The sequence below is a fragment of the Parasteatoda tepidariorum genome, chromosome 3 (genome assembly GCF_043381705.1).
Source record: "Parasteatoda tepidariorum isolate YZ-2023 chromosome 3, CAS_Ptep_4.0, whole genome shotgun sequence".
In the NCBI taxonomy this organism is placed as follows: domain Eukaryota; kingdom Metazoa; phylum Arthropoda; class Arachnida; order Araneae; family Theridiidae; genus Parasteatoda; species Parasteatoda tepidariorum.
The window spans coordinates 23,478,060-23,504,007 of NC_092206.1; the positions used below are offsets into that span (position 1 = coordinate 23,478,060).

A 25,948-nucleotide genomic window follows, 5' to 3' on the forward strand; every position below is an offset into this window, starting at 1 on the left:
ATGCTAATGGTTACCAGTGGAGCAGTGGCATTCGGAAAGCAAAGACTGAATGCTGAAATGAGGATGTCTATGTCTATGAGAGAGACACTTTCACAAAATAAATCTCTAGTTCAAGTAAGTTTTGAATAATGGGTTATTTTAATGCAAAGGTAATGCATGTTTTCTGCTTACTGAACGTGACATTCGTATTTCAATGTTACAAAATTAATGTTTCTTGGCCAAATAAAGCTGTATAAATTTATAATGTATTAAAAATTTGAAAGACCTTTCAATTAACTGTAATTCTAAGCATATTAAAGGATGCTTTTAGACATCTTTTATTTTATTTTATTTCCTTGAATAATAAAAAAACAAGATTCTTGAAAAATCAAATTAGTTGGTTAATAGGCTTATTAAACGTCAAGAAGAGTTTTTTTACTTAAAAGAAAATTTAATTAAATTAATTTAATTTTTTGTTACTGCATCCTATATATTGCATACGGTTTAGATGGATATAATATTACATTAGACATTAGATTCGAATTTAATTTTAACAATGCTTTTTAAACGCCAGGAATAGTTTTGTTTTGTAATTAAAAGAAAATTTAATTAAACTAATTCATTTATTTTTTTTCCGCATCCCATAAATTGCATACGGTTTACATGGATATTATATCGCATTAGATATTATATTTAAATTGATTATTAAACCTAAATTTAAACATTAGAAATTAGATTTAAATTTGATATTAGATTTAGAATAAAATATTAAAGATTAGATTTAAATTTGATATTAGATTTATTTTAGAGATTTTGATATTAGATTTAAATTTGGATGTATTTAAAGATTTGATTGCTCTGTTTGAGTAGTGCAAGACAAATGGGCACCAATTTTCAGCAATGTTATTAAGATTGATTCTTATATTAAAGTTTTACTTTTATTTATCCAGTTAAAATATGTACATTCCACTTTTTTATTCGTATTTTATAATGGTGATTATTTAAAAGCACTTTTACTAATTTATTATAGATTCATCGCTATATATTCCTCATTATTCATCTTAATCTAAAAAAAATAAGATCTTATTAAAAATTATTTATTTTTCTATCATAATTGATAATAAATTATTATCTGTTATAGGGAGTCGTCAGACCAGAACCTCGAGCAGCTGCAGCCGTTGGACAATCAGGTAAGTAATGAATTTTACTACATTTATAGAAACTTGATTTCAGGCCTGTGAGGATTAAAACTTGCAATTGAAATTTTAACGACCACTTTACGACTCCCAAGAATACTCAAATTCAAGCTACATCTTTGTGCCTGATAACAATACAAATTTCAATTGTTCCATAACTGCTAAAATGGAATTTATTTTCGTCTAATAACAGAAATTATTTATTTATTTTTTTTTTGAACGATTTCCAAACAAGCTTTTCCCGTTAAGCTTATGAATCAGATTTCAACACAAATTCCCTGACTCATAACAATTTAGATTGCTTTCTCCACTAAAAAGTTTACAGTTGTAAAATCGCTAAAAAGAATTTGCCATCAATCAAACTTTTTTTAACCACTTTCAATGACAATTTAAAATGATTTAACTTTAATGGGAGATTTTTTGGATGACAATGCAAGTTTCAATCGTTTACTGGCTGCTAGATTTTATTCCATTTGTAAAGATTATTTTTCCCCAAACCGAATTTTTACCGTTATAAATTCTTTTGGTTAGATAAATACACAGATCAAAGACAGTAAATGGTATATTTTAAAGCAAAAAATTAATTTCATAAAAATAATTTATCTTAATGACGCTGCTGAAGAGCTAAAAGACAGCATAACCAAGTAAATGAGTATTTACGCTAAAAGAGTATTCAAGTAACAATTTATAGTCTTTACATTCACATAATATTTAGATCTTACAGTCTTCACATAATATTTAGATCTGGGATTTGAAAATGAACTGATCTAGGCCATATATACGAGCACATAAACATTTAGTTTATTTAGGGTCAATGCCTCTGTTGCCATTTAAAAGTTGGAATATTTTTATAATTTTTACGATATTTTTATTTATAGCATTCATATTTTGGATATTGTGAACGAATGACATGACACTGGAAAGTAGTAATTATTTACTAACCACCCCATAACTGCCTACATAACTTACAAACTCCTAAAAAAATTTTTTTTTATTAGTTTTCTTTGTTTTTCGTTATTAGCAAGCATACACACAAAAAGACTAATTTATGTTTAAAGTGTTAATTTAATCTGAAATATTCTCACAATGTCATAAAATCTTGAAGAAAATGATTTACTAAAATTACAAATTCAATTTATGCAAGGTAAATTTATAGGTAAAAATATGTCACTTCAATAGATTTTAGCCCCTCTTTTTAGCTATTGAAGTTGTTTTGGATTTTAAATCAAAAATATTTTTAAAATAGTTTGATATATATATATATGTATACACAATAAGAATTACAGTCTATATTATTTTAATAAATGTTTTATTTGATAGCCTTGTAATTTAAATGTCGCTTTTACTTTAATCTCTTTAAGGACTGATGGCACTCTATGACGTCATGTTTGCTCAGTATGGAGTACATATAGCACAAGTAATTATATTTTTATCTGCAAAAATCTTAAAATTGTTATGCAGTTTAACCTTTCCTTTCCTCCAAGCCCTGAGCATGTACCTAGGTTATACAAAACCCTTAACCATAAAGCCCAGGACTTGGCCACAAATGCAGTTTGGCCATGAGGATATTCTGTAATTAGAAGACCAGTCAGTAAAATAATCATTTTGTAAATCCAGTGTGTAGTTAAATGTAAATTAACTTTCGCCAAGCACTCATAACATTTATGCTGGGTGAGATACTTAGCTCACGCTGTGCGTGAACCAGATTTAATTGAATTTTATTTTTATTTTTTTGCATAAAATACTTCTTACGTTAAAAGAAATTATGCAAAAAATATAATCGCTGAGATAGAGAAGTATACAAGAGTGGAAAAAGAAATAAAGGTTCTAGTAGGTTCTTCAAATCTTCACAGTGATATGTTTTTTTAGCATCTTGAAATCAAAAATTCTTCACTGGTAAAACATTTATTATTAAAGGGGCAATTTTTTTATGAAATTGAACACTCTAAAAAGGAAACGTTTTACAGTTAAAAAGTAAAACGTTGAATTTTACACTATTTGAATGAATTTTTGTTATAGAAGAAAATGTTGTTTTTAGATTTTGTAAAGCACTTTTGTTTGAACACCACTAGTTTGTTTCCATAAGTATTAATGTCATTTCCTAAGAAATACAATAGTGTACACAGCACAGGTGTTCGTTTTGGTTAGAGGAGAATGAAACAGTTCTTATGACTCCAAAATTCTATTAGTAAGATCTTCCAGAAAATACAGCTATTTCCAGCACTCAATTTCAGTTCAAGTAACAATCTAGTACACAGCAACTCACAAGCATTGAAACCTCATTGGGTTCAATGAACTCTCATATCAGAACATTATTGCAGTCCCAAGCAGACTAATACTCTCTGTTACTCTTTGACAGGATACATATATATATTTATATAGGCTTGGCGAGGAAATCCAGTAACTTCAGCCAACTGATGATTCGAAACGATTCTCGTATAACTCCGTAAATATTAGTCCCATCGCTTCGAAATTCGAATTTTCCAGAACTATCATTCTGTCACTAAAATGGTCAATAAGTTGGCAAGATTACCGTCAAGTTGGCTGAAATGTCGCCAAACTAGTCATTCATAAAAAATACGTTATGCGTCTAAATTTCGTTAGAATAACGCAACTTTCTTGCAAATCTTTTAACTGAACTAAACTGTTCGTTATGTATCCATCTGAGATATTAAGACTCAAAAGAAAAGAATATTCACAAAATTATACACATAATTAAAAATTCGTAGCAATAGTTAATAAAGAAATGCTAATCTGATGTTTAGAAGTAGTAGCGTTCCTTTTCTTGATTTAGTTTATGTTTTAAAATTCATCATACTATGATACATCATTTAAAATCATGTAAGCTTATATTTTGAAATTTACATTTTTTCTACAAATTTGAAATTTATTTTAATGTAATCCATAAATTTGAAATTTATTTTAATGTAATCTATAAATTTGAAATTTATATGAATGTATTCTATTTATTTTATTCTTTTTATTTTATTTTAAATTTACATTATTTCTATGTTTAAATAAATGTTAATATTAAAAGGTAGCAATGATATTTTAATTACAATTACAGAGATTCACAAAAATCCGAATAACTAAAGATGAATATAAATTTGTTTTAAAATACATGATATTGGATTGTTTTTAGGTCTTGGTCACAAAACCTGATTTTTATAACCCTGACAGCCGCACCAATTTAAAAAGTACTGTTTTAGAGCTTCTTGCATTGAACATCATTCCTATTGTGAATACGAACGATACCGTTTCAATTCCTGACGTTGATTACTCACTTGGTGATGCAAAGTATGATGAAAAAGGGGTAAATATATATTTTTTAAAATCTAATTTTTTTATATCTTAAAACCAATAACTGAATTATAAACCATTAATTCTTTATCTGTATTTTCTTAGCAAGTAATAAATGTTAAAGATAATGACAGCTTAGCTGCTCATTTAGCAGCTGAAATGCACGCTGATCTGCTGATTTTGATGTCCGATGTAGATGGTATCTACACCAATCCCCCCAGCCAAGATGGTGCTCGATTTTTATACAGTTACNGAATTGGTTAAAGTTCAAAGAAGTCGGCCGAAATTGAAGGCTGGTTCGATACCAACATTATTTCCTGGTTGCCCAAAATATTTGTCCGAAGTTTCTTCATCTAAAAGAATGAGCAGAGATGAAAAGATAGCAAAAACTGATGAAAGGAAATTTAATGAGTTTTTGGCTAATGACAGAATTAAGTCATTTGATGATTTTAATTCATTGTTTAAATCTAAAATCGAACTACCAGACGATGTCCTTGCCTTAAAAACAAATAAAAACATTACACTTATTCTTTTCATGGATTTTGATAACTGCCCAGAAGTTGTTAAGAGTATAAAGATTGCACCTTCTTTATCTTTGCAAATTTTTATTGGCTCGCAGGAATTAGATTCCAAACAATACTCGCATCTTCTAAGTAATGGCGTATTAACTTTTTGGAGCCAACTAGAAAACATTGTGTCCATGGTTAAAAGCGCCTCAAAAACAAATGTTGAAGTGAATGATTTAGATGTAATTATAGCTCACTTTCACAAGTTAATGGATCAATATTCAGATTGTGAAAAGAAAAAAAAACTAATATTCATTTGTGAGCAGTTAAAATTGGCATTAAAGCCTAAGACCTCCAGGAGATACAGTACCGACATGTATCGCTTTGCTGCATCTTTATTTGTTGTGTCCCCATCCTGTTACAGATCAATATTAAATTGTAAAATGTTGACACTTCCTTGTGTGGATTCCATTAAAAAGTTGCTAAATGTGTTAAGCTTGAACTGTAGCACAACAGTAGAGGATAATATCCATTATATAAAAGCCAAATGGGAGAAGCTTACTGAAAATGAAAGGCTCGTAAATTTGTCACTTGATGAAATTTACATCAAGCCAAAGATTTCGTATAAAGCTAATCAAATTACTGGTTTTTCAGAGAACAAAGAAAATGTGGAAGCTACATCCATTTAAGCATTTATGATTGCTTCGATATATTCCCCTTACGAGGAAGTGGTGGCCTTAGTGCCTGTGATCTTCTCCGTCTAACGAGAGAAGCTTTATGTATTTTGCATAAAGCAAATTTTAACGTAATTTCTCTTATTGCTGATAACAAAGCTGTTGACCGAAATAAGTTTAAGGCTACAGAGGACACCTAAAATCCTAGAAATTTATCAAAAAAAAAAAATCTATTTTTTGTTTTTAATTAATTTGGATACATTTTAAGGTACTCTATCATTATCAGAAATCTTTTTTTAAATTTGTTAATTATTTTTTGAGTTAAGCCTTTTTGTAGGTGCCACTCCCCTTTATTTACATTGTGCCATGCCCCTCTAGCTGTCAAACACCAACGCTTATGCAATCTTACTTCCAGTGTGAAAGCTTCTTTCTAAGGAACTATATTCTATTAGAAAATCCTTATTTTATTATTTGATATCATGTTTAATTTCAAAAATAAAAATCTGGCAACGTAGAGTTATTTGTGCTATTCTTGTTTTTATTTTGTTACTTGTTCTTATTGTTTTGTTTGCTCATTCTTATTGCTTTGTTCTTTTCTTGGTCAAAACTTACTACGTTGTTATTTTTCACTTTTTATATCTAAGAAATGGATTTGATATCAACAAAATATCGTAAACCCAAATGCCGTCCAACTAAAAGACGCCGTATGTTGGGAGATATTTCAAGAAAATATCGTCAGAAAATTTCTGATGCTGCAGCTCTTGATCCACCTTCCACTAGTATATCAAGTTTTTCATCAGTCGCTGATGTATCTGTTGTGGGTTCATCTGTAAAGTCAGAGGCAAGTTATATTCTGACTAGTTAAGATAAGTGGAAAGACTTGCTCATGGAAGTGCCATGTAAAACTTGTGAGCAGTGCAATCTAAGTGTTGTGCAACACCAGTCACTTGGCTACTCGATAAAAGTTGAACTTGTATGTCAATCCTGTGGCGAGTCTCATGGCTCAATTCTCAAGCCGTCGAGAAGATAGTTAGTTAGTTAGTTAATTAAGTATTATTGGCGCAAAAGCCATTTTTGGCCATTCGAGAAGATAGCAATTCAGCGTTTGATGTAAATAACAAACTTGTTAATGCCTTTCTTTCAATTGGACGAGGACATGCAGCCTTAGAGAGATTTTCTGCAATATTAAATATGCCCACGATGGATAAGAAAACTTTTGCTAAGTGCTTACACAATTTATCCATAAAAAACAAAGAAGTGAAAAATCGAATGCTCCAGTGCTCGTGACAGATAAGAATCACACATGAATGTGGATTCATCTCTAAAAGCCGATGATATTTTAAATATCAGTGTTTCTTATGATGGCACAAATCTGGCATGGGCATTGTAATCGACATCCTCACAGGATTGGTAATTGATTATGAAATCCTCTCAAAGTATTGCCATGACTGTACCATGACAGCAAGTGATCTTGGTTCTGATTCTGTTGAGTATCAGGTGTGGAAAAGTGGACATTTGTCAGAATGCGAAAAAAATTTTGAAGGGAGTTCTGGTTCCAAGGAAATGTATGCTGCGAAGATAATGTGGTCTCGATCAGTAAGTGAATGTAGTATGCGCTACACATCAATGCTAAGTGATGGAGATTCCAAGACGTTTATATTTCTCACAGAAAATAAAATTTATGGGGACATAGAAATCGCCAAGGAAGAATGTTTAAATCACGTAGCTAAGCGACTAGGTACTGCACTATGGAACAGAGTGAAAGAGTGGCGCATAAAAAAGGTTACCTTAGGTGGCCGTAAGAAGGGAAATTTGACTGATGGTGGCATTATGAAGTTACAAAATTACTATCGCAAAGCGATAAAAGATAATGCACCAGATATAAATAAAATGAAGACGGCTGTGTATGCATCATTACTGTACTGTTCATCCACAGATGCGAAACCCAAACATAGCAAGTGTCCTGAAGGTGCATCTTCATGGTGCTTTTATCAAAGAAATTTAGTAACAGGTATCAGACCAAAGCATTCCCAAATGAAGATGTACCTTTCAGAAGCAGTTGTAGAGAAAATTATGCCCGTCTACCAAAGGCTGGGGTCTGATGAAATTCTAAAACGGTGTGTTGCTGGCAAGACCCAGAATTTAAACGAAAGCCTCCATAGTTGTATATGGAGGAAATGTCCAAAAGAGGTATCCGTATCAAAAAAGAGACTTGAGATTGCTGTGTGTGAGGCCATTGAAAACTTTAATTTGGGCCACGTCAAAGCATTGGAACTAGAAAGAAGTAACGAGAACTTAGAAAATAATTTTTCGTTTGCTATTGCTCAGCGTAAAGATAATAGGAGAAGTTCTGGCAGAAGTTGTGGCCAAACAAAAAAACGAAAAGCTAAAAGTAACAAAATTGATACTACAGCATATGCTCCTGGTGCTTTTTGACTTTTTTTATTCAGGTGGATAAAGCCTGTTAATTTTTCTAAATTGCTTTTTTTAAATATTATTTATTTCAAAATGAAAAATTAAACTTGTTCATGCCTTAAAAACTTTTATAATAATATTTATAATGGATAGTAGAAATGAAATTTGCATGAAATTTTTGTGTTGTTATCTATATGCAAAGTCAGGACAAAAAAGGAAAATGCTTGTTTTCTTTTTTTATTTGAGATATTTTATATAAAAGGCTTTTAATTTTGTTTATTATGTATCATGCAAATATAAAAAAGGAAGGCATTAACATATTAGTTTTACTGATTTAAGATAAAATCTCTAACTATTTTACATATTTGCTTTGCTTGAAATTTTTATATCTTAGTATATTGTCGTTCACTTATAATTGAGCAGTTTTACAAATTTTTTTGAACTTATTTTCATATGTTGCAGGTTTATAAAAATGTCAAAAATTCAAAGATATTGTTAATTGTCAGAAACACATTACCTTTTCAAGAAATGTTTTTTTTACTATTTATTATATTTTACAGTTTGTTTTATAATAAACATAAAATGACGACAAAACACAAAAATGCTCATTCTTTTCAATTATTTCTCTTTCTTTATTATATCCATAAAAAATGTACATTTTCTTTTATATTCCTGTGTCAAAATACTAATATATCTTTATCTAAGAATATTAACCCAATTAATAACCTAACTTTTGAAACATAGTAAGCCTGATGTTTAAAATGCTGTTTTCTCAGAATTTTATTTTTTCGCAATTTCTCAACTTCAAAATGTTCCGGGCGGTTCACATTTTAAGGTATGGTGTTTAAACTAAGCCAAACTAGTTATAGTGTTAATCCTGATAAACGTATGATTCATTTTAATGAATTGGGTGATAATTAAATTTTATATTATAATTTAATTTTTAAAAATCCTAATTTTTTTTTTGAAAATTGCTCGCAAATGTTGAATTTTTTTTTCATTTATAAAATTAAAAACTAATATAAAAAATCAAATCATAGAAGTGTTTCTAATAGTTCAGTATATATTGTAAAAAAAATCATAAGAAAATATTCCAAAATAAGCCGCATGGAACATTTTAAAATTTGATAAATTTTAAATTTTAAAAATTTAATAATTAAAAAAATTATTGAGTTATCTAAATAAAAACTTGGAAATCTTATTATAATTATAATTAGATCTATTATCTAAAGTGCAAGTTTGGTAGAAATTGACTTATAATTAAACAAAATAATTTTGAGTGTCCACTGTAGCCTTAATAGCAAGCATACAGATACACTTTCACTTTTATGTTTAAAGATAGTTTAATCTGAAATATTCTCAATATCGTAAAATCTTGAATAAAATGATGTACCAAAATTACAACTTCATTCTATACTAGGCTAAGATATAAAAAATATATCACTTTAAAAAATGAAAACTCATCTTTAGCTGTTGAAGTAGTTTAGGATTTTGTGTTTAAAAATTTTTTAACATAGTTTGATATATTATGCATGTAGAATATGAATCACAGTCAATTTTATTTTAATAATTGTTTTATTTAAAAGCTTTATATTTTCAATGGCACTCATACTCTAATCTCTTTAAGGACTGATGGCACTTTATGACGTCATGTTTGCTCAGTATGGAGTACATATAGCACAAGTAATTATATTTTATCTGCAAAAATCTAAAACTATAATACAATTTGGCCATGAGGATATTCCGTAATCACAACACCAGCGATTAAAATGATCATTTATTAATCCAGTATGCAATTAAATGCAAATTAACTTTCGCTAAGCATTCAAAACATTTACGCTAAGAGCGACGCTTTGCAAACGCTGTGTGTGAATCAGATTTAATTTCATTGTTTTTTCTCACAAAAAATACTTCTTACTTTAAAAAAATTATACAAAAGATACGTTTGCTAAGATAGAGAAGTATACAAGAATAGAGAAAGAAATAAACGATAGGGGGGTTCAAATCTTCACTGTCATATTTTTTTTCAACATCTAGAAAAAATATATATGCCAAAAAATATCTTTATTCACGGGGTAATTTTTTATGAAATTGAACACTCTAAAAAGGAAACGTTTTACAGTTAAAAGGTAAACAGTTGAATTTTACACTATTTGGGAACAGAGGTTCGTCTCTATTGGGGATGAATGAAACAGTCTTTATGACTCCAGAAGTTTATTAGCAAAATCTTCCAGAAAATACAGCTATTTCCATCACTCAATTACAGTCCAAGTAACAGTCCAGTACACAACAAATCCCAAGCATTGAAACCTTTGGCGGTTCAATGAGCTCTCACATCAGAACACTACGGCAATCATAAGCAGACTGGTACTCTCTGAAAAAGCACATCCCTATTTTTATAAGCTTGACTGGGAAGCCCCGTAACTTACAATGAATCTATACAGTTCTCGTATAACTCCGTAAATATTTGACACATCGCTTTGGAACTCGAATTTTCCAGAACTATCTATCTGTCAACAAAATGGTCGGCAAGATTATCGTCAAGTCAGCTAAACTGTCGCCAAACGAGACTTCCATAAGAAATACGTTATTTTTCTCTAAATTTCGTTAGAATAACGCAACTTTCTTGCAAATCTTTTAACTAAACTGTTTGTTCTGTGTCAGTCTGAGATATTTAGCCTCATAAGAAAAGAATATTCATGAAATTATTCACATAATTACAAATTTGTAACACTAGTTAAAAAAGTAAAAGATATGCTCATCTGGCTTTTAGATTTAGTACCGTTCCCTATTCTTGATTTAGTTTATATTTTGAAACTTCAAATTCTATGATTCATCCTTTAGGATCATGTTTCAAGTCTACATTTCGAAATTTAATTTTTTTTTCTATAGATACTATGTTTAAAGAAATATTGATATTAAAAGATGCAACGAAATTTTAGTTACAATAACGGAGATTCACAAAAATCTGAATACCTAGAAATGAATATAAATTTGTTCTAAAACACATAATATTGAATTGTTTTTAGGTCTTGGTCACAAAACCTGATTTTTATAACCCTGACAGCCGCACCAATTTAAAAAGTACTGTTTTAGAGCTTCTTGCATTGAACATCATTCCTATTGTGAATACGAACGATACCGTTTCAATTCCTGACGTTGATTACTCACTTGGTGATGCAAAGTATGATGAAAAAGGGGTAAATATATATTTTTTAAAATCTAATTTTTTTATATCTTAAAACCAATAACTGAATTATAAACCATTAATTCTTTATCTGTATTTTCTTAGCAAGTAATAAATGTTAAAGATAATGATAGCTTAGCTGCTCATTTAGCAGCTGAAATGCACGCTGATCTGCTGATTTTGATGTCCGATGTAGATGGTATCTACACCAATCCCCCCAGCCAAGATGGTGCTCGATTTTTATACAGTTACTGCCCTTTCTTAGACGGAAATATCCATTTCGGTCAGAAGTCCAGTGTAGGGACTGGAGGTATGGAATCAAAGGTAGTTAGTTTTAATTGTATCTAGTGTTTTTATGATATTGCTTATTTACCCCCGCTTCTGCCTACAATGGACTAGGATACACGGTAATTTTTATCCAAATCCAGTGTAGGGTTGGAGGTACGAAATAAAAGTTAGTTTTAATTTTTTCTAGAGCTTTAGGATATTGCAAAGCTTTTTTTTTATCCAATTAGTTGAAATAAACTGTTTCATACGTGTAAGGAATAGCTAAAATCTTCATATTATGAGAGAAAATTTTCATTGAAAATTCGTTTTTAATAAAAATTCATTTCATGAAATTTCAATTTCAATAAAATTCACATTGCTATTAAGTATATTTACAAGTATCGATGAGGGCTACATTTTGAAATCTACATTTTTTATGCACAATGTTTGTTTTTTTCTTCAAATAAATGAAATGCAAAATAACCAACGTTACAATTGAAGTACTTTAATACATATGAATGCCATAACTAAGTATATAAAATGCAATTAAAAACAAAATAATAAATTGGATACAATTTTTTTTATAAAAATTATGTTTTTCTTATCATAATATTTTCCTTAAAAGCTCGGTTAATAATAACTTAACCATTAAAGACAGATAATTTTTCAAATATGCCATGACGCTAAGCTCTGATTGAAATACGATTTTTTTTATTTTAACGAAATGAATATTTTTTTTTTCTGTTAGCTACTTCTTGGTTATTGAAAAGAATAAAAAAACACATGTTTGATGTAAGAGCAGTCTTTTTTTTAAATCAGTAAAATTCTCATAGAATTCTCAGAATTCCAATGACGTATATTTCACGTTGGGTCAAAATGGGTAAATAATAAATCTTAGCATTATGTTTTTCATTTATGAAAAAAGAGAAGAAAAAAAACAGATAAGTAGTCAGTGAACAAACTAAATACTCATAAAAAACATAATATTACAAACGTTGTTTATGAATACATGTAGTATTTGCTGACTTATTATGCTTAATTTTAATAACTTTTTTATTGTTGAATAGTTTACTTTGATATTACTGAAATATTTAACCTGAAAAAAATACCAAGCATGCTTTCGTAAAGTAAAACCTTTAAGTGGTAAAACCAATTTTCTTATAAAAATAAATAAAACAAAATTTAAAAAAAAATAACCTGATTAATGGTTACTATGTAAATAACCGTTATTCAGATATACAATAAAATTTTGGATCAAAGGATTAAATTTCCTCAGATGCATTGAAAATGTAAAAAACTCAACATATTAAAATGACTTTTTTTTAGGTTGCCGCTGGAAGCTGGGCATTGGAACGTGGTATTGCTGTTGTCATCTGTAATGGTACAGATGAACATGCAGTAAGTCAGATAGTACAAGGTAAACGAATCGGAACGTTTTTCACTGATAATAAAAACGTGACTGTTACTGTGGAAACGAATGCTATTAATGGTAAGCGTGTTTAGTTATTTCAATAACATTCCTTTAAAACATGTGTGATTCAATGAAAAAAAATTGAAGCAAATTGCCTTAAAAATTAAGAAACTTAACTTAAAAATAAAAAATAATTCGTTAAATCATTTAAATTGTGAGGAAATCGTCTGACTGTAAATAATTTTTGTTGTCAGTAGACGTTTAATAAAATAATGTAAATCCTTCTTGCGACAATAGATGGCGTTAGTTGAAAATAGTTCTATTACGACAGAAAAAAAAATACTTTTCTTCATTGCACAAGCATTAAAAACTTACTTTTTAAACGTGAAAAAAGCATCGTGATGTTCTTAAATTTGATTTGTTGAGATGGCCAAGACAGAATATCAGGAAGTGACTACCAAAAAAACTTATTTAAAACGAAACAAATCAACTTAAAAGATTGAAATATAATAGGTTAGTCCAAACTTCACATTTACCTTCAGATATATGCAAAGGTCTCATCTTTACCAGTTTACACGTAAAGCTCTCAGGGAGACTATGACCATGCCATTAAAATTAAAAAGTTTGGTTATTTTTTGTTTTTGTTGAGTAATTTAATTAGTCTATTTTTTCTTGAAGAAATAAAATTTTCACGCCTTTAAAAATAAAAACTAAGTTGGAAAAAAATGTCTTTTTTATCTAGGAATAATTAATTTTATCGCTCTGGTAGAAAAAAATATTTAAAAATAAATTATGAATACCTAAGAAGTGATAAAAGGCATTATTTGAAGCTCTGATAACTTTACGTGACCAAAAAAATATTTTAGGGTTTGTATACCGGAATTAATTATCAAGATTTTGCACTCACGATGAGTTCAAAATATTCAGGGTGTTCCATAATGACCACTCTTATATGTATTTTTTGCATTCTTATCAAAAAAGAAAAGTTAAAGTCGTATACAAATATTTGGTCACAAATAAATATAAATGAAGAAAAAAATAATTAAAAAAGACCATCGAAATCTGTCAAATTGAGAGAAAGATTGAATAACTAAGACCAAAGCCAGTTCGATTGTCAGCTGAAACTTAAATGTGTGTCTAATAGCCACACCCCAAAATCTCCTGAGGCAAACAAGTTTTAATATTTCAATCCTGTCTTTCAGAACAGTGGTTAGCGCGATTTCAATAGTATTTCTGTTTTCTCTAAGTTTTGGTATTGATTTGTGAACATTTATTGGTTTATCTTTTGAAAAGATTCTTGGTTTAATTCCAGTATATATTTGGTGACATTGGCGTTGTTTGGGAAGGCGATAAAGTTTGGAGTCTGTAGTTGCATTTTAGATTAGAAATTTTTTTTAAATAGTTGAGTTTCAGTTTTGTCTTCTTTTAGTGCCACTGCCTTGTATACTTTTTCCCGATGTACCAACAGTTTGGCGATAAGCATCAATGCTTCATTTCGGTGTGGTGGCATTTTTCCAAATTGCACCAAACGTTATACTAGGATTTTACCAGATACTCAAAAACTATATAGTGAGGAATGCTCATTATGGAACTTTCTGTGCATTTTGTTTTTAAAATAAAGCTACAAATATTTTAAATGTAAGGGATCAAATATAAAATTTACTGCGCTACACTAGTATTTAACAGATTCAATTTTTCAGGCATGATTTCTTTTCTTCCTACTAATTTTAGAAACAATTCTCTATAACAATTGTGGAAATTTTGTGTTGTTCATATTATTTATTTTATTTCAGCTCGAGAAGGTAGTCGAAAATTGCTTAAACTTACTGGAGTCCAACGAGCTGAAATAATTTTAAGCTTAGCTGAACTTTTAGAGGCCCGTAAGGAACAGATATTAAAAGCAAACGCAAATGATATTCGTGAAAGTATTGCTTCAGGTAAGCTTGTTAACATATTTTCGTTTAAATATGAAATTTTTCAGTTTAGTATTCATTGCGAAAGTTTAATGCAAAGTTTCTTATGTAACACATACACAAAATAAACTAAATAAAATATTTTAGTAGTTCCTCAAAGTTAATGCAATGATCCTTACATATTACAGACAAAGAAAAAAAAACTAAATAAAATATTTTAATGCGATCTCATTTGCAACTTTCTCACTCGAAATCCAAATATTCTTAACTTCACTTATATACTGATCTTGTGGTTGCTAAATTGTAAATATTATATTTTATCTGATAAAGATTATCTGTAAAATTTAGCTGCCTAGGTATATACATTTAACAAACCAGATTTTCTATTCCTCACTATGTAATTTAATAGGAGTACAATACTATACTGGGCAGAATTTACACAAATTATCAAGAAACATGACATTTAGAGAAAACTCGAGCTGTGTAACTATTTCGTCTTCTCAGGAGCTAATTCTATAGAATTCCTGATACAAAATATATAAACTCTCAATGCAAATATCACAGAAAGTTGCAAAAATAGCTTTTACTGGTAATAATGGAAAATTGTAATAACTAATTATTCCTTGTCTTACAAAATGCAATTCAAATAAGCTGATTTCTTTTCAAACGGATAACATAATTTAAAAATTGTTTTTTCAATGAAAACTACATCGTGTATAAAAACATGTAAACAAAATTCTGTTTATCTACAATATCATTAAAATTGACTCACAAGCTAATTTCATCGCATTTTTTTAAGAAAGTTAAAAACAAAAATTGAGCAGAACTAATAAATTCAAAGAAAAAGACTGAAAATGAATAAATCCAAGGAAAATATTTGAAGAACTAGTTAAGCTTACGTACCTTTCAAAATTAGGATTCATTGAAAGTCCAAAGAATTTCTCTTTTTTTTCTCCAAAACATAAAGTGTAAAGAAAGTTCATCACATCATAAAACAAGTTTTATATCAGTAAACAAGTTCACCACATCACAGAATAACGGAAGTTCATCTCATCATAATGTAACAAAGATTTTCCACGCATAAAAATAATAGTTCAGACTAATAAACAGTTGATTAATCAATAGAAAAATTTATTTTGGTGCCTTCAATTTGTCGTAAGAGGCTCATTTCTTCAGAGCATGATTCTGAAGATGACAAAGAGTGGCCTCCGTGGCCGAGGAGAGTCGTTTTTCTTGAAATCTCTAAAACGAGAAGGTACCGAGCTTGAATCCTGCCGAACCAGAAGATGATGTCCGTCCCTAGTTTATGTTACATGTTCTTTTTCAACTTGACAAAAGTTTGTGAGCCATTCTTTGTGATACGAAAATAAGTCTGCATAATTAAGAATATAAATAAATAAACAGATGACCGTCACACAAAAAACAACAAAAAAATCATACTTATAGTTGCAGTTTATTTACGTCGCACTAGGCTGCGCAATGGGCTATTAGCGACGATCTGGGAAACATCCCTGAGAATGATCCGAAGACATGACATCACAATTTTTATCCTCTGCAGAGGGGATGGCACTCCAGCCGCGACAGCCCGACCAACTTATTGCGAAGTCAAGCACTTTACGTTAACAGGACCCAAACCCTACACCCTCAGTCACTTCGAAGACAGATCAAAATGATAACACACGCACACACACACTGACCATAGCCAGTGATGTTTGACTTCTGTGATCTGCTGGGAAGCATGTCTTAACGATCAGCTCACTGTGGGACAAAGAATTTTAGGCCTTAGGTCAATGAAAAAATACGACGCTTACTATCGAAGGAAAAGTAATGGTTGTGTTTAAGTTAGAGCATATAGGCAAAGTGTTTGCGACGTAAATGAACTACAACTACAACAACAAAGTGTTTATCAAATGTCGACAGGACAGAAAATTCATAATCCCGATTCACGAAGGTATAAGGTTCATGCTCCGTAATCGATGTAGGAAGTCTACACTTAAATGCTAACACCAAACAGGAGCTTGATTAAATAAAACTGCAAGCATCTACTAAACTTAAGCGTGGTTGAAAGAAACTAGGGTTCTGAAAAATGGCAGTAAATATTGTTTATTCATACTTCAAAGCAATCGTAGAATGAATCGTACTTTTTTTAATCAAATATTACATTATCGGTTAGTTGAAATTGGATCAACTTTGAATAAATTAATTCATATAGACCGAACTATTAAGGCATGAGATTCAGCAACCCTGATAAAGATAACGCATACAATAATGATTTAGAGCATAATGCTACTGGTTGAAAAACAAGGTTCGAGTTGCTACATACAAATATTATGCACTGTAAAATATGACTTACGACCTTAAATGTTTTCGCTATAACTACCAGCACTGCTTATTTGAAATAACTTGCCCTTTTTGTTATGATGCATCCGTGAAATAATTCTTTGATAAGTATCGACGCTCTAATTGAAAGATAGGTAGGTACTTTATTTACATCACACTAGAGCTGCACAATGGACTGTTGGCGACGGTCTGGGAAACATCCCTGAAGATGATCCGAAGACATGCTATGGCAATTTTGATCCTCTGCAGAGGGGATGACTCCCCAGCTTTGGTAGCCTGATGACCTGCGTGCGAAGTCCAGCACTTTATAGGAGAACAGTTTAACGAGGACCGATACCACGCACCCTCGGTCCCTACTCAGGCTGATAAGTGGTCACCCATCCGCTTACTGTCCGCAGTCAGTGATGCTTGACTTCGGTGTTCTTCCGGAAACTGTGTCTTTACGATCGGGTCACTGTGGGACTCTAATTGAAAGAAATTTGACAGAATAAGGCTTATCTTTGTTTTTTCTTATCCCAATATACGTAATATTTTGTGCATTTACTGTCATAAACAGGCTTGTGTGCTCCATATATAGAATGACCTTTCAATCTTCTCACATTTAGAAAAAAACAGCAGCATAAATGAGAGAAAAGAAGCCTTAAGCGTTCTCTCTACGCTTCAAAGCATTTGACAGGAGGAAAATATCTCTCTGCCACGAAAGCCGCAACTCAACAACTCCTAGATGAAAGAAGACCTCTGTACGGATAAATATAGTAGTCCGGCGTAACGAACATAAACTGCGCAGTGGGGATTAATAAGAAATATGTCAAAACGTTCGGATTGCTATGCCTAACGTTTGGACTCGTTTATCGTGGCACATGCTGAGACTTTCTCTCTTCTAGGAGGTCCCGCAGTGGACTGATCGTTAAGACGCGGTTCCCAGCAGATCACCGAAGTCAAGCATTACTGGCTGCGGTTAGTGTGCGGGTGGGTGACCACTTGGATCAGTCTGCGTAGGGACCGATGGTGTGCGGTGTCGGTCCTCGTTAAACTGTTCTACCGTAAAGTACTCGACTTCGCGTGCAGGTCGTTGGGCTACTGAAGCGGAGGTGACATCTCCTCTGCAGAGGATCAAAATTGTGATGGCTTGTCTTCGGATCATCCTTAGGGATGTTTCTCAGACCGTCGCCAATAGCCCATTGTGCAGCTCTAGTGCGACGTAAATTAACTACTACTACTACTCTTCTAGGAGGTGTTGTTCAACCCCAGTGAAATTTTAATATTCACTCTCGGTTTACTATTGTTAATATGCAAAATCATCTGTTTTTTTCATTTATCCTCTCCTTTGCATGTATTTCAATTATAAAAATCTAAAAATAATTCGTAATACGTAATGACATTATCTTTACAGGTCTTGCAGCACCTTTACTTTCCAGACTCAGTTTAACATCGGAGAAATTGGATGAATTAGCTGATGGTTTAAGGCAAATAGCTGAAACTACGCATAATGTTGTTGGCAAGCTGCTGAAAAAAACTAAAATTGCAGAGGGCATGGAACTTCATCAGATAACTGTTCCCATTGGTGTACTTCTCGTTATATTTGAAAGCAGACCAGACTGCTTACCGCAAGTAATATTTACTATTCTCGCATTATTAATTTTCAAGATCTCAGGTTCTGCTCCAAACTACTCTGTTCTATCTCAGCTGTTTAAACTATTCTAATTTCTACAGCCTCTAACTACTCCAAAATAAACTATTTTCTAAACCTTTTGAATTTTCTTTTAAGATATCCGACTGGTTTTGACAATTTTTTTAAAAAAGCTCAATTACTGTTTAAATTTTATGTTTGGTGAGCAAGGGTCTTAAAATGATAAATTTAAAATAAAGTTTGAAAAACAATTAAATATATTTTTTTTAAAAATAAGGGCGAATTAAAGCTTAAGAAATAAAAGTTTTTCATGTCACGCTAATAGCTGCACAACAAGTTGTAATGTATAAATTTCAAATTAAATTTCTTCGAGAAAATGAAACAATTTAATTACCTGTGTTTGAACTAAATTCTTACAAAGTTAAAAAAAAAACAATGAAATAGAGCAAAATACATTGTTTAGTATTGAATTTATAAAGAAAAATTCTAAAGTTTGATAAAAATAACGAAATTACTCTTTGATCTTAGCTTTTTATTCAAAACGCAGCTAACCTGAAACAAAATCTGCATACAAAATTTCTAAGAATTCTATAATACTCTTTTTTTGAACTGTATGTTAGCATAACGAAATCAACGTTCGTCAGAAAATGCAAGAAAATGCTGAAAGGTAAGAAAATTCTAACAACTAAAAAAAATTAAAAATTAGAAAATTAATTTCTGTGAATAATTTTTTTTTTGTTCTAAAAATGTAATTTATTCAAGTAAATAAGGATTCAAATACTCAAAACAAAACATTTTAGTTTCGGGAATTGTTATGTCTGCCAGGTTACCAAGGAAGAAAGAAAAGAAAACAACCCGAAATTCATTTCTAAAAATCGAAGAACAAACTTTTAAAGAGTTTTAGAACGCTAAAGAACTGAGGTTGAAATATGGATAGTGAAAAAAAAAATTATTTTCGCCGAAATTGGCGATTTTCACTCAGTCGGATAGCTTAAAATTTGTATTTTTGTAATTTTACCTTCAAAATTGTTTAATTTATTTACTTATTTCAAATTATTTATTTATTTTAATTTATTTCTTATTTTGATTTATTTACTTACTTTAATTTATTTACTTGTTTTAATTATTTACTTATTTCAATTTATTACTTACTTTGATAATTTTAACATTTATTTGAAACTAATATTAACTGTTTGAAAATTTTTATATACTGCATTAAAAAAATATGTTATAAAGTATGTTTTAAGGCTCCATTTTTTAAAAAATTTGCTTGATCTATAAATAAGCCGTAAGTCATGTCAAATAATTTAAAGCTGCATTCACTTTTGTAACATTACATGATAAATCTAATTATAGATGTTTGAGGTAAGTGTTATAAAGAAGCCAAAAGTGAAAAAAAAATATTTTAAAAAAATCAGATAAAAAAGATTTTGAAAGCAAATATTTTATATCTCACTTTTAGTAATCTTTATGATGACTACAAACCAGCCCTTTATCCAATTAAATTCATGCACTTTCATATTTATTTTATTGATTATTCAGAATCCAATACAAGCTTAAAATCATGAATATGGTAAACATTTCTATCAACTACATTCTAATCTAGCTACTTGAAGAGGAAAGCTCGTTCGTCACCCTGAACTCTTCGCTCTTTGACCCTATACCGAATCTATTGCCTTCGACAGAAATCAAAAAATTTCTCTCATGAACTTACCGCTTTGCGGCTCCTCATTGATTCATGTTAGACAGTGATTACAACAACATTCCTTCCTCAATCAAAAATCCTCACTCATGCTAACAATATTTATCTAATTTGTTGAGAAGACTATAATGAATAATATTGTTTTAATAATCTAGATAGCAGCATTAGCAATCAGTTCGGCAAACGGATTACTTCTAAAAGGAGGAAAAGAAGCAAGTCACACGAACTCTTATATAATGAAATTAGTAGAAGAAGCCTTATCAATCCACGGAGTGTCTGAAGCAATTTCGTTGGTAATATGAAACCGAGTTGAAAAATCCTTTTATTGCTATATTAGTTTATTATTGCATACAAAAATACTATTTCACTTTTGTCAGTAATTTTTACTTGCTTTCAAATCCAGGTTGAAACACGTGACGATGTTGGAGAACTTCTCCAGATGGAGAACTACATAGATCTAGTAATACCTCGTGGTTCTACCCGAATGGTGAAGGATATTCAGAAACAAAGCAAAGGCATTCCAGTTTTGGGCCATAGTGAAGGGGTTTGTCACATTTACATTGATGAATACGCTGAAAGGGAAACTGCGTTAAAAATGAGTACGTATCAATGCTTTCATACAAATGTTATACGTCCATATCTATATCTTAATAACTGAAGCTTTTACGTTCAGATAGTTTCGGGGTTATTTTAGTTTATTCCATGTAGTTTTGATAGGGATTGTCTTTGATAATCGCATCCCACGCAGTACAACTGGCCACGAAATAATTATCCCTGAAAAGTAAAAAAAATGTTTTGAACAGAGATTTTTTTTCCACCAGAAATAAAATATGAGTGTTTATAAGTATTAAAATGTTCAAAAAATTTAAAAAGCACATGAATAATAATATTTCTCTTAATCGCATCCCTGATTAACCCGAGTTAGCTGGTGTATGTAATGAAAATATTTATTATACCGAGAAAATTCGAGCGAAACAGAATTTTTGTTTTATCGCGTTTTTATTTGTCTGGAAGCAAAAAAATAATCTGTTGTGATTGGAAGTCTGCCAAGTTTGGTTTGGAAGTTTTGCTGTTGGATTGTGGGATTGCACATGGTGCAATTGCATATATAATGGTTGCTGAATTTACGTAGAAAAAAGAGTAACTTTTGTTTTAGTTGATGAAGACTTCGAAAGCGGTTAGTGAAGATTTTGGTTGATGAAGACTTCAACCAACTCACGCTGACTTAAATTCTCCACTATTAACATTTTACTGGCGATATTCCACGCTCGCCAATATCGGTGTTTTCGTAAATCAAAATAATTCTCGCTTCTTTAATTCAAGAGTTTGGTGTAAGCTTATTCCATTATAATTGTTTCGATTTAAATTGCACCTTTTAAATTGTAAATGAAAGCTCCCTTTGATATTAACCTGAAATAAAATGTTTTACTGCACATTTTTGTTTCTTGCTTGGACATCATCAAATTCGGAGAGATATTACATCAGCGTTTTTGCAGTGTTAGTTAGATTAGACGATCATAGAATAAGGTCATATATAAAATTTTAATTGTTTCGTTGTTTAGAGTAATGTTATTTTCACTTGTTATACTAGTCTCAATTTTGTCACTATAGTTTTCCGAATCTTGGAATGGAATTATAAATAGTTCCATAATAATTTGTAAGAGGAAAAAATCATGATAGTATCTTAGTATGATTTAAGAACAATGGCACGGTTTTATTCCTCCCCATGTTTCTATACATTTATTATTGTTTAAAAATGCCTTTCTACAAAACATTTTTTTTATTGCAGTAAAAGATTCGAAGTGCGACGATCCTGCAGCTTCTAACGCCATGGAAACAATTTTACTCCATCGATCACATTTAGAAAATGGGTTCTTCAATGAAATTTGTACAATGCTAAAGAAAGAAAACGTGAGAAAATATCTAGTTTATTTTCATAACATATTTTTTTGTTCCTAAACACTTAACATTTTACATTTCCTTGTAGGTAACAGTCTATTCAGGACCACGACTACATAGCCATTTAACATTTTCACCACCTCTTGTGAAGTCAATGAAAACAGAATATGGTTCGTTAGAATGTGCAATTGAAATTGTCGATAGCGTGGATTCTGCAATAAACCATATTAACAGCTTTGGAAGTGGACATACGGATGTTATAGTAACTGAAGAAAGTATGTTCTGGAATAAATTGTATTTGAAAAATATAAAAATACTGGCCCCTTAAAACCAAAATTAATAATTTTGAAATTTTTGAAAGGCATACTAATTTATAAATTTGAAACCTTCTAGACATGTAGGTGTAATGTGTTAAATACATATATATGGTTACAAATAGGTGAGAGGAAGGCTAATGTAGGCACTTGACGAAAGTATATATCTTGAATAACTTTTTTAATTATTGGTCAAATCTCTTCTGTGATATATCGTAAATTTGCAATACTTGTATACACTTCCATGCGCAGTTGTTTAAGCAAATCGAAAACACTTTAGTTGAAATTTATAAAAGAAAGTTCCTAAAGTGCAAAAGTAATTTTCAAATTTTCTCTTTGCTCTTTTATTTTCAGAATTTCAACTGAAGATGAAAATATGGTATAAATGATACAGTTTTTTTACATATTTTTAGATTAATTTGTGCTCATTTTTTGTATAATTTCAATAAATTGAAATTAGGCATAAACAAACATATGTCTTCGTGAGGCTTGCATAGACACATAGTTATGGGGCTGGTGTAAACATGACTTAAGTGGACTTTTTTTCCATTTAAAAGTTAACAACATTTTTTTTTAAAATTTCAATGATATTAGATCGATAAAAATAAACTTAAACTTTTTGACAACATTCACAACAATAGTAGTTAAATATTTTATGCTTGTAGAGTTTTTTTAAAAAATAGAAAAAATAATAAAAAGCGGTATTATGCACTATGTTGGTAAAGTAAAAAATGTTTATATATTTTGAGACTATGATGATCAACTCTTAAGTAAAAAAAGATGAATATGTTTCTTAATATTATGAATCTTTCATTTTTCCAGAAAAAAACCTTTCTCAATCTCAAGAATAGAAATATTTAAATACGCTTCCATGATCCATGACTAGTAAAGCTACCAGCATGGCATTTCAATGCGAATATAAAGTTGACAAATAAATTTATTTGATAAGACAAAAAAAAATCAAAATTTTTATAAAATAAACCAAATAAAATAGTGGTTTTCAAATGTATTGATCTGCGATTAAAATGTCTTTCTTCTTACAGTGAAATGCACTATTGAAAATTAATACTTTAGTTAATATATTCATACTGAAGAAATGAATTTTTTTTTAACATTTTATTGTTTAATTATTTTAGTGAATAATGCTGAAAAATTCTTGCAAGGAACAGATAGTGCCGACGTTTTTCACAATGCAAGTACAAGATTTGCTGATGGATACCGCATGGGCTTAGGTAATTTCTGATGATTGGAATGAGTTATTTTAAAATTGATGCATTTAGATGCATTTTGTTTCATAATGAGTAAAAATAAATTCAGAAATGTAAAAGTAAAAATTATTTTTCTTAATAGGAAAATTGAGGCAAATCTTGAAAGTGTAATATTAATTTTTAAATCTAGACTAAAAATAATAATAATTGCTAATAATTAAATGTCAACAATATAAATAATAAAAATTTCATGAAACTATTTATATATAATTGAAAAAGTTAAGACTTGCAGACATTATAGATTTACATAAAAAAAAAGATTTAGACTAAGAAAAATCGATCGGTATCGCTGCTGCAAACAATACTATCCTACAAGTTTGCTGAAATCAGAATATGATTTACATTTAATCTCTTTTTCAGTTAAGTTGAAACATAATGTCTTGTAATCAAGTTTAAGAAGTAGCAAAAAATTTTCTAATATTTTTAACATGGTAAATATAAATTAACAAACCATTTTTCTTTTCCGAAAAGCAACAAAAAGAAATTCATTAAAACATGTTTATTTACAATTTATAAGTTTTTTAGGCGATAGATTTTAATGAAAAGTGTTCATCCCTCAGAATTAGATAAATAAAGAGCAAAAATTTTCCTACTTTTAAAATCTGCTAATACTATATATTTCATCAGAGGAAGTTTATTTTTTGTCAACTTATTTTCTTTTCTGATAAAAAAAATTAGTTGAAATCATATATCATATTCTGCACTGAGAAAAAAAAATGGTCAAAACTACCAGAATATGGTTAAATTTACCTTGGTTCTAGATCTATAGAAACACTAAAAAACTCGGTAATTTTTTCCGAAGCGCATTGGTATTGATTTTAGTTAAATTAACCATAAGACATTGCGTTGTGGATATGTGATAAAAATTTGGTAAATGTGGCGAAATTAGGTAATTTTACCAAGATTTTTGATAAAGAGCAAACATTTGTTCGGTTAAAGTATTTTTTCAATTTTGTATTTTTTACTAAATGTGTGGCAATATAAACAATAATTTTGAAAACCAGAATTTACTGTAAACCGTTACCATTTGAACGAAAAAAATTACCAAATAAATAGTTTGTAAATACCATATATTTTCGTTTAATTACCAGAATTATGGGGAGGGGTTTACCTTAAAACTTATTATACAGTGTGATAATTTTACCAGAATTTTTTTTCTTCGCATACTGAAAAATAAATTTATAGAAAAAGGTAATGAATTCGTAGACTACGATTCGTTTAATGTTTTATTCTCTATTTATTCAATTTTTAGTTAGCTGGTGATTTATATGAAGAAGTTTAAATGATTATAATTATAAGATGCGTAGTATAGTATTTAAAACACATAATTCTAAATTGAATAATATTGAATTATATGAAAGATATTTTAAAGAAAAATTAAAATGAAAGTATTCCTCTTTTTATCCAATTTAATGTTGATCCTTCATTTTTTTTTAATATTTTAGGAGCAGAAGTCGGCATCTCTACCACACGAATTCATGCCCGTGGTCCTGTTGGAGTTGAAGGTCTTTTAACCACTAAATGGATTTTATACGGTTCCGGAAATACCGTTACTGACTTTAACTCGGGAAAAGATAAATATTTACATGAAGAACTCCCATTAGATTCTTGAGTTTAGATGTATTTGCACATCCATTTCATAAAAAAAAGTTGTAAATACTCTTGAGCAATGCATAAATCATTGAAAAATTGATGTTCAATTTAAGAGAGTAAAAAAAAAGAAAAAAAAGGGGAAAAAAACCTAATGGAATGGTCAACAATGAGAGAACATGACAACATGAACCCCAATCATTAACAATACGGAAAAATACCACAGCTTTATAAATTTTTACATTATACAGAGTGTCTAAAAAGGTCATTGACAAACTTAAAGTGCCGGTCTGCCATATCAAAATGAACATGATTTACATTGGAACTTGTTTTCGAAAATGCAACAGCTAGCGAGTT

The 25,948-nt window shown here is 30.0% G+C and overlaps 1 protein-coding gene across 1 annotated transcript; it reads left to right on the forward strand.

Moving 5' to 3' along the window:
• LOC107452038 (delta-1-pyrroline-5-carboxylate synthase) lies at positions 1-25,692 on the forward strand. The gene is made up of 14 exons (XM_043046382.2): positions 1-114; positions 1,121-1,169; positions 9,698-9,753; positions 11,100-11,270; positions 11,363-11,581; positions 12,851-13,013; positions 14,729-14,872; positions 18,582-18,799; positions 20,676-20,813; positions 20,924-21,119; positions 22,310-22,431; positions 22,508-22,694; positions 23,870-23,965; positions 25,447-25,692. Exons 1-14 carry the CDS (start codon positions 1-3, stop codon positions 25,611-25,613), a joined length of 2,040 nt encoding a protein of 679 aa, XP_042902316.1. The 3' UTR covers positions 25,614-25,692.
• Positions 25,693-25,948: the final 256 nt, after the last annotated feature.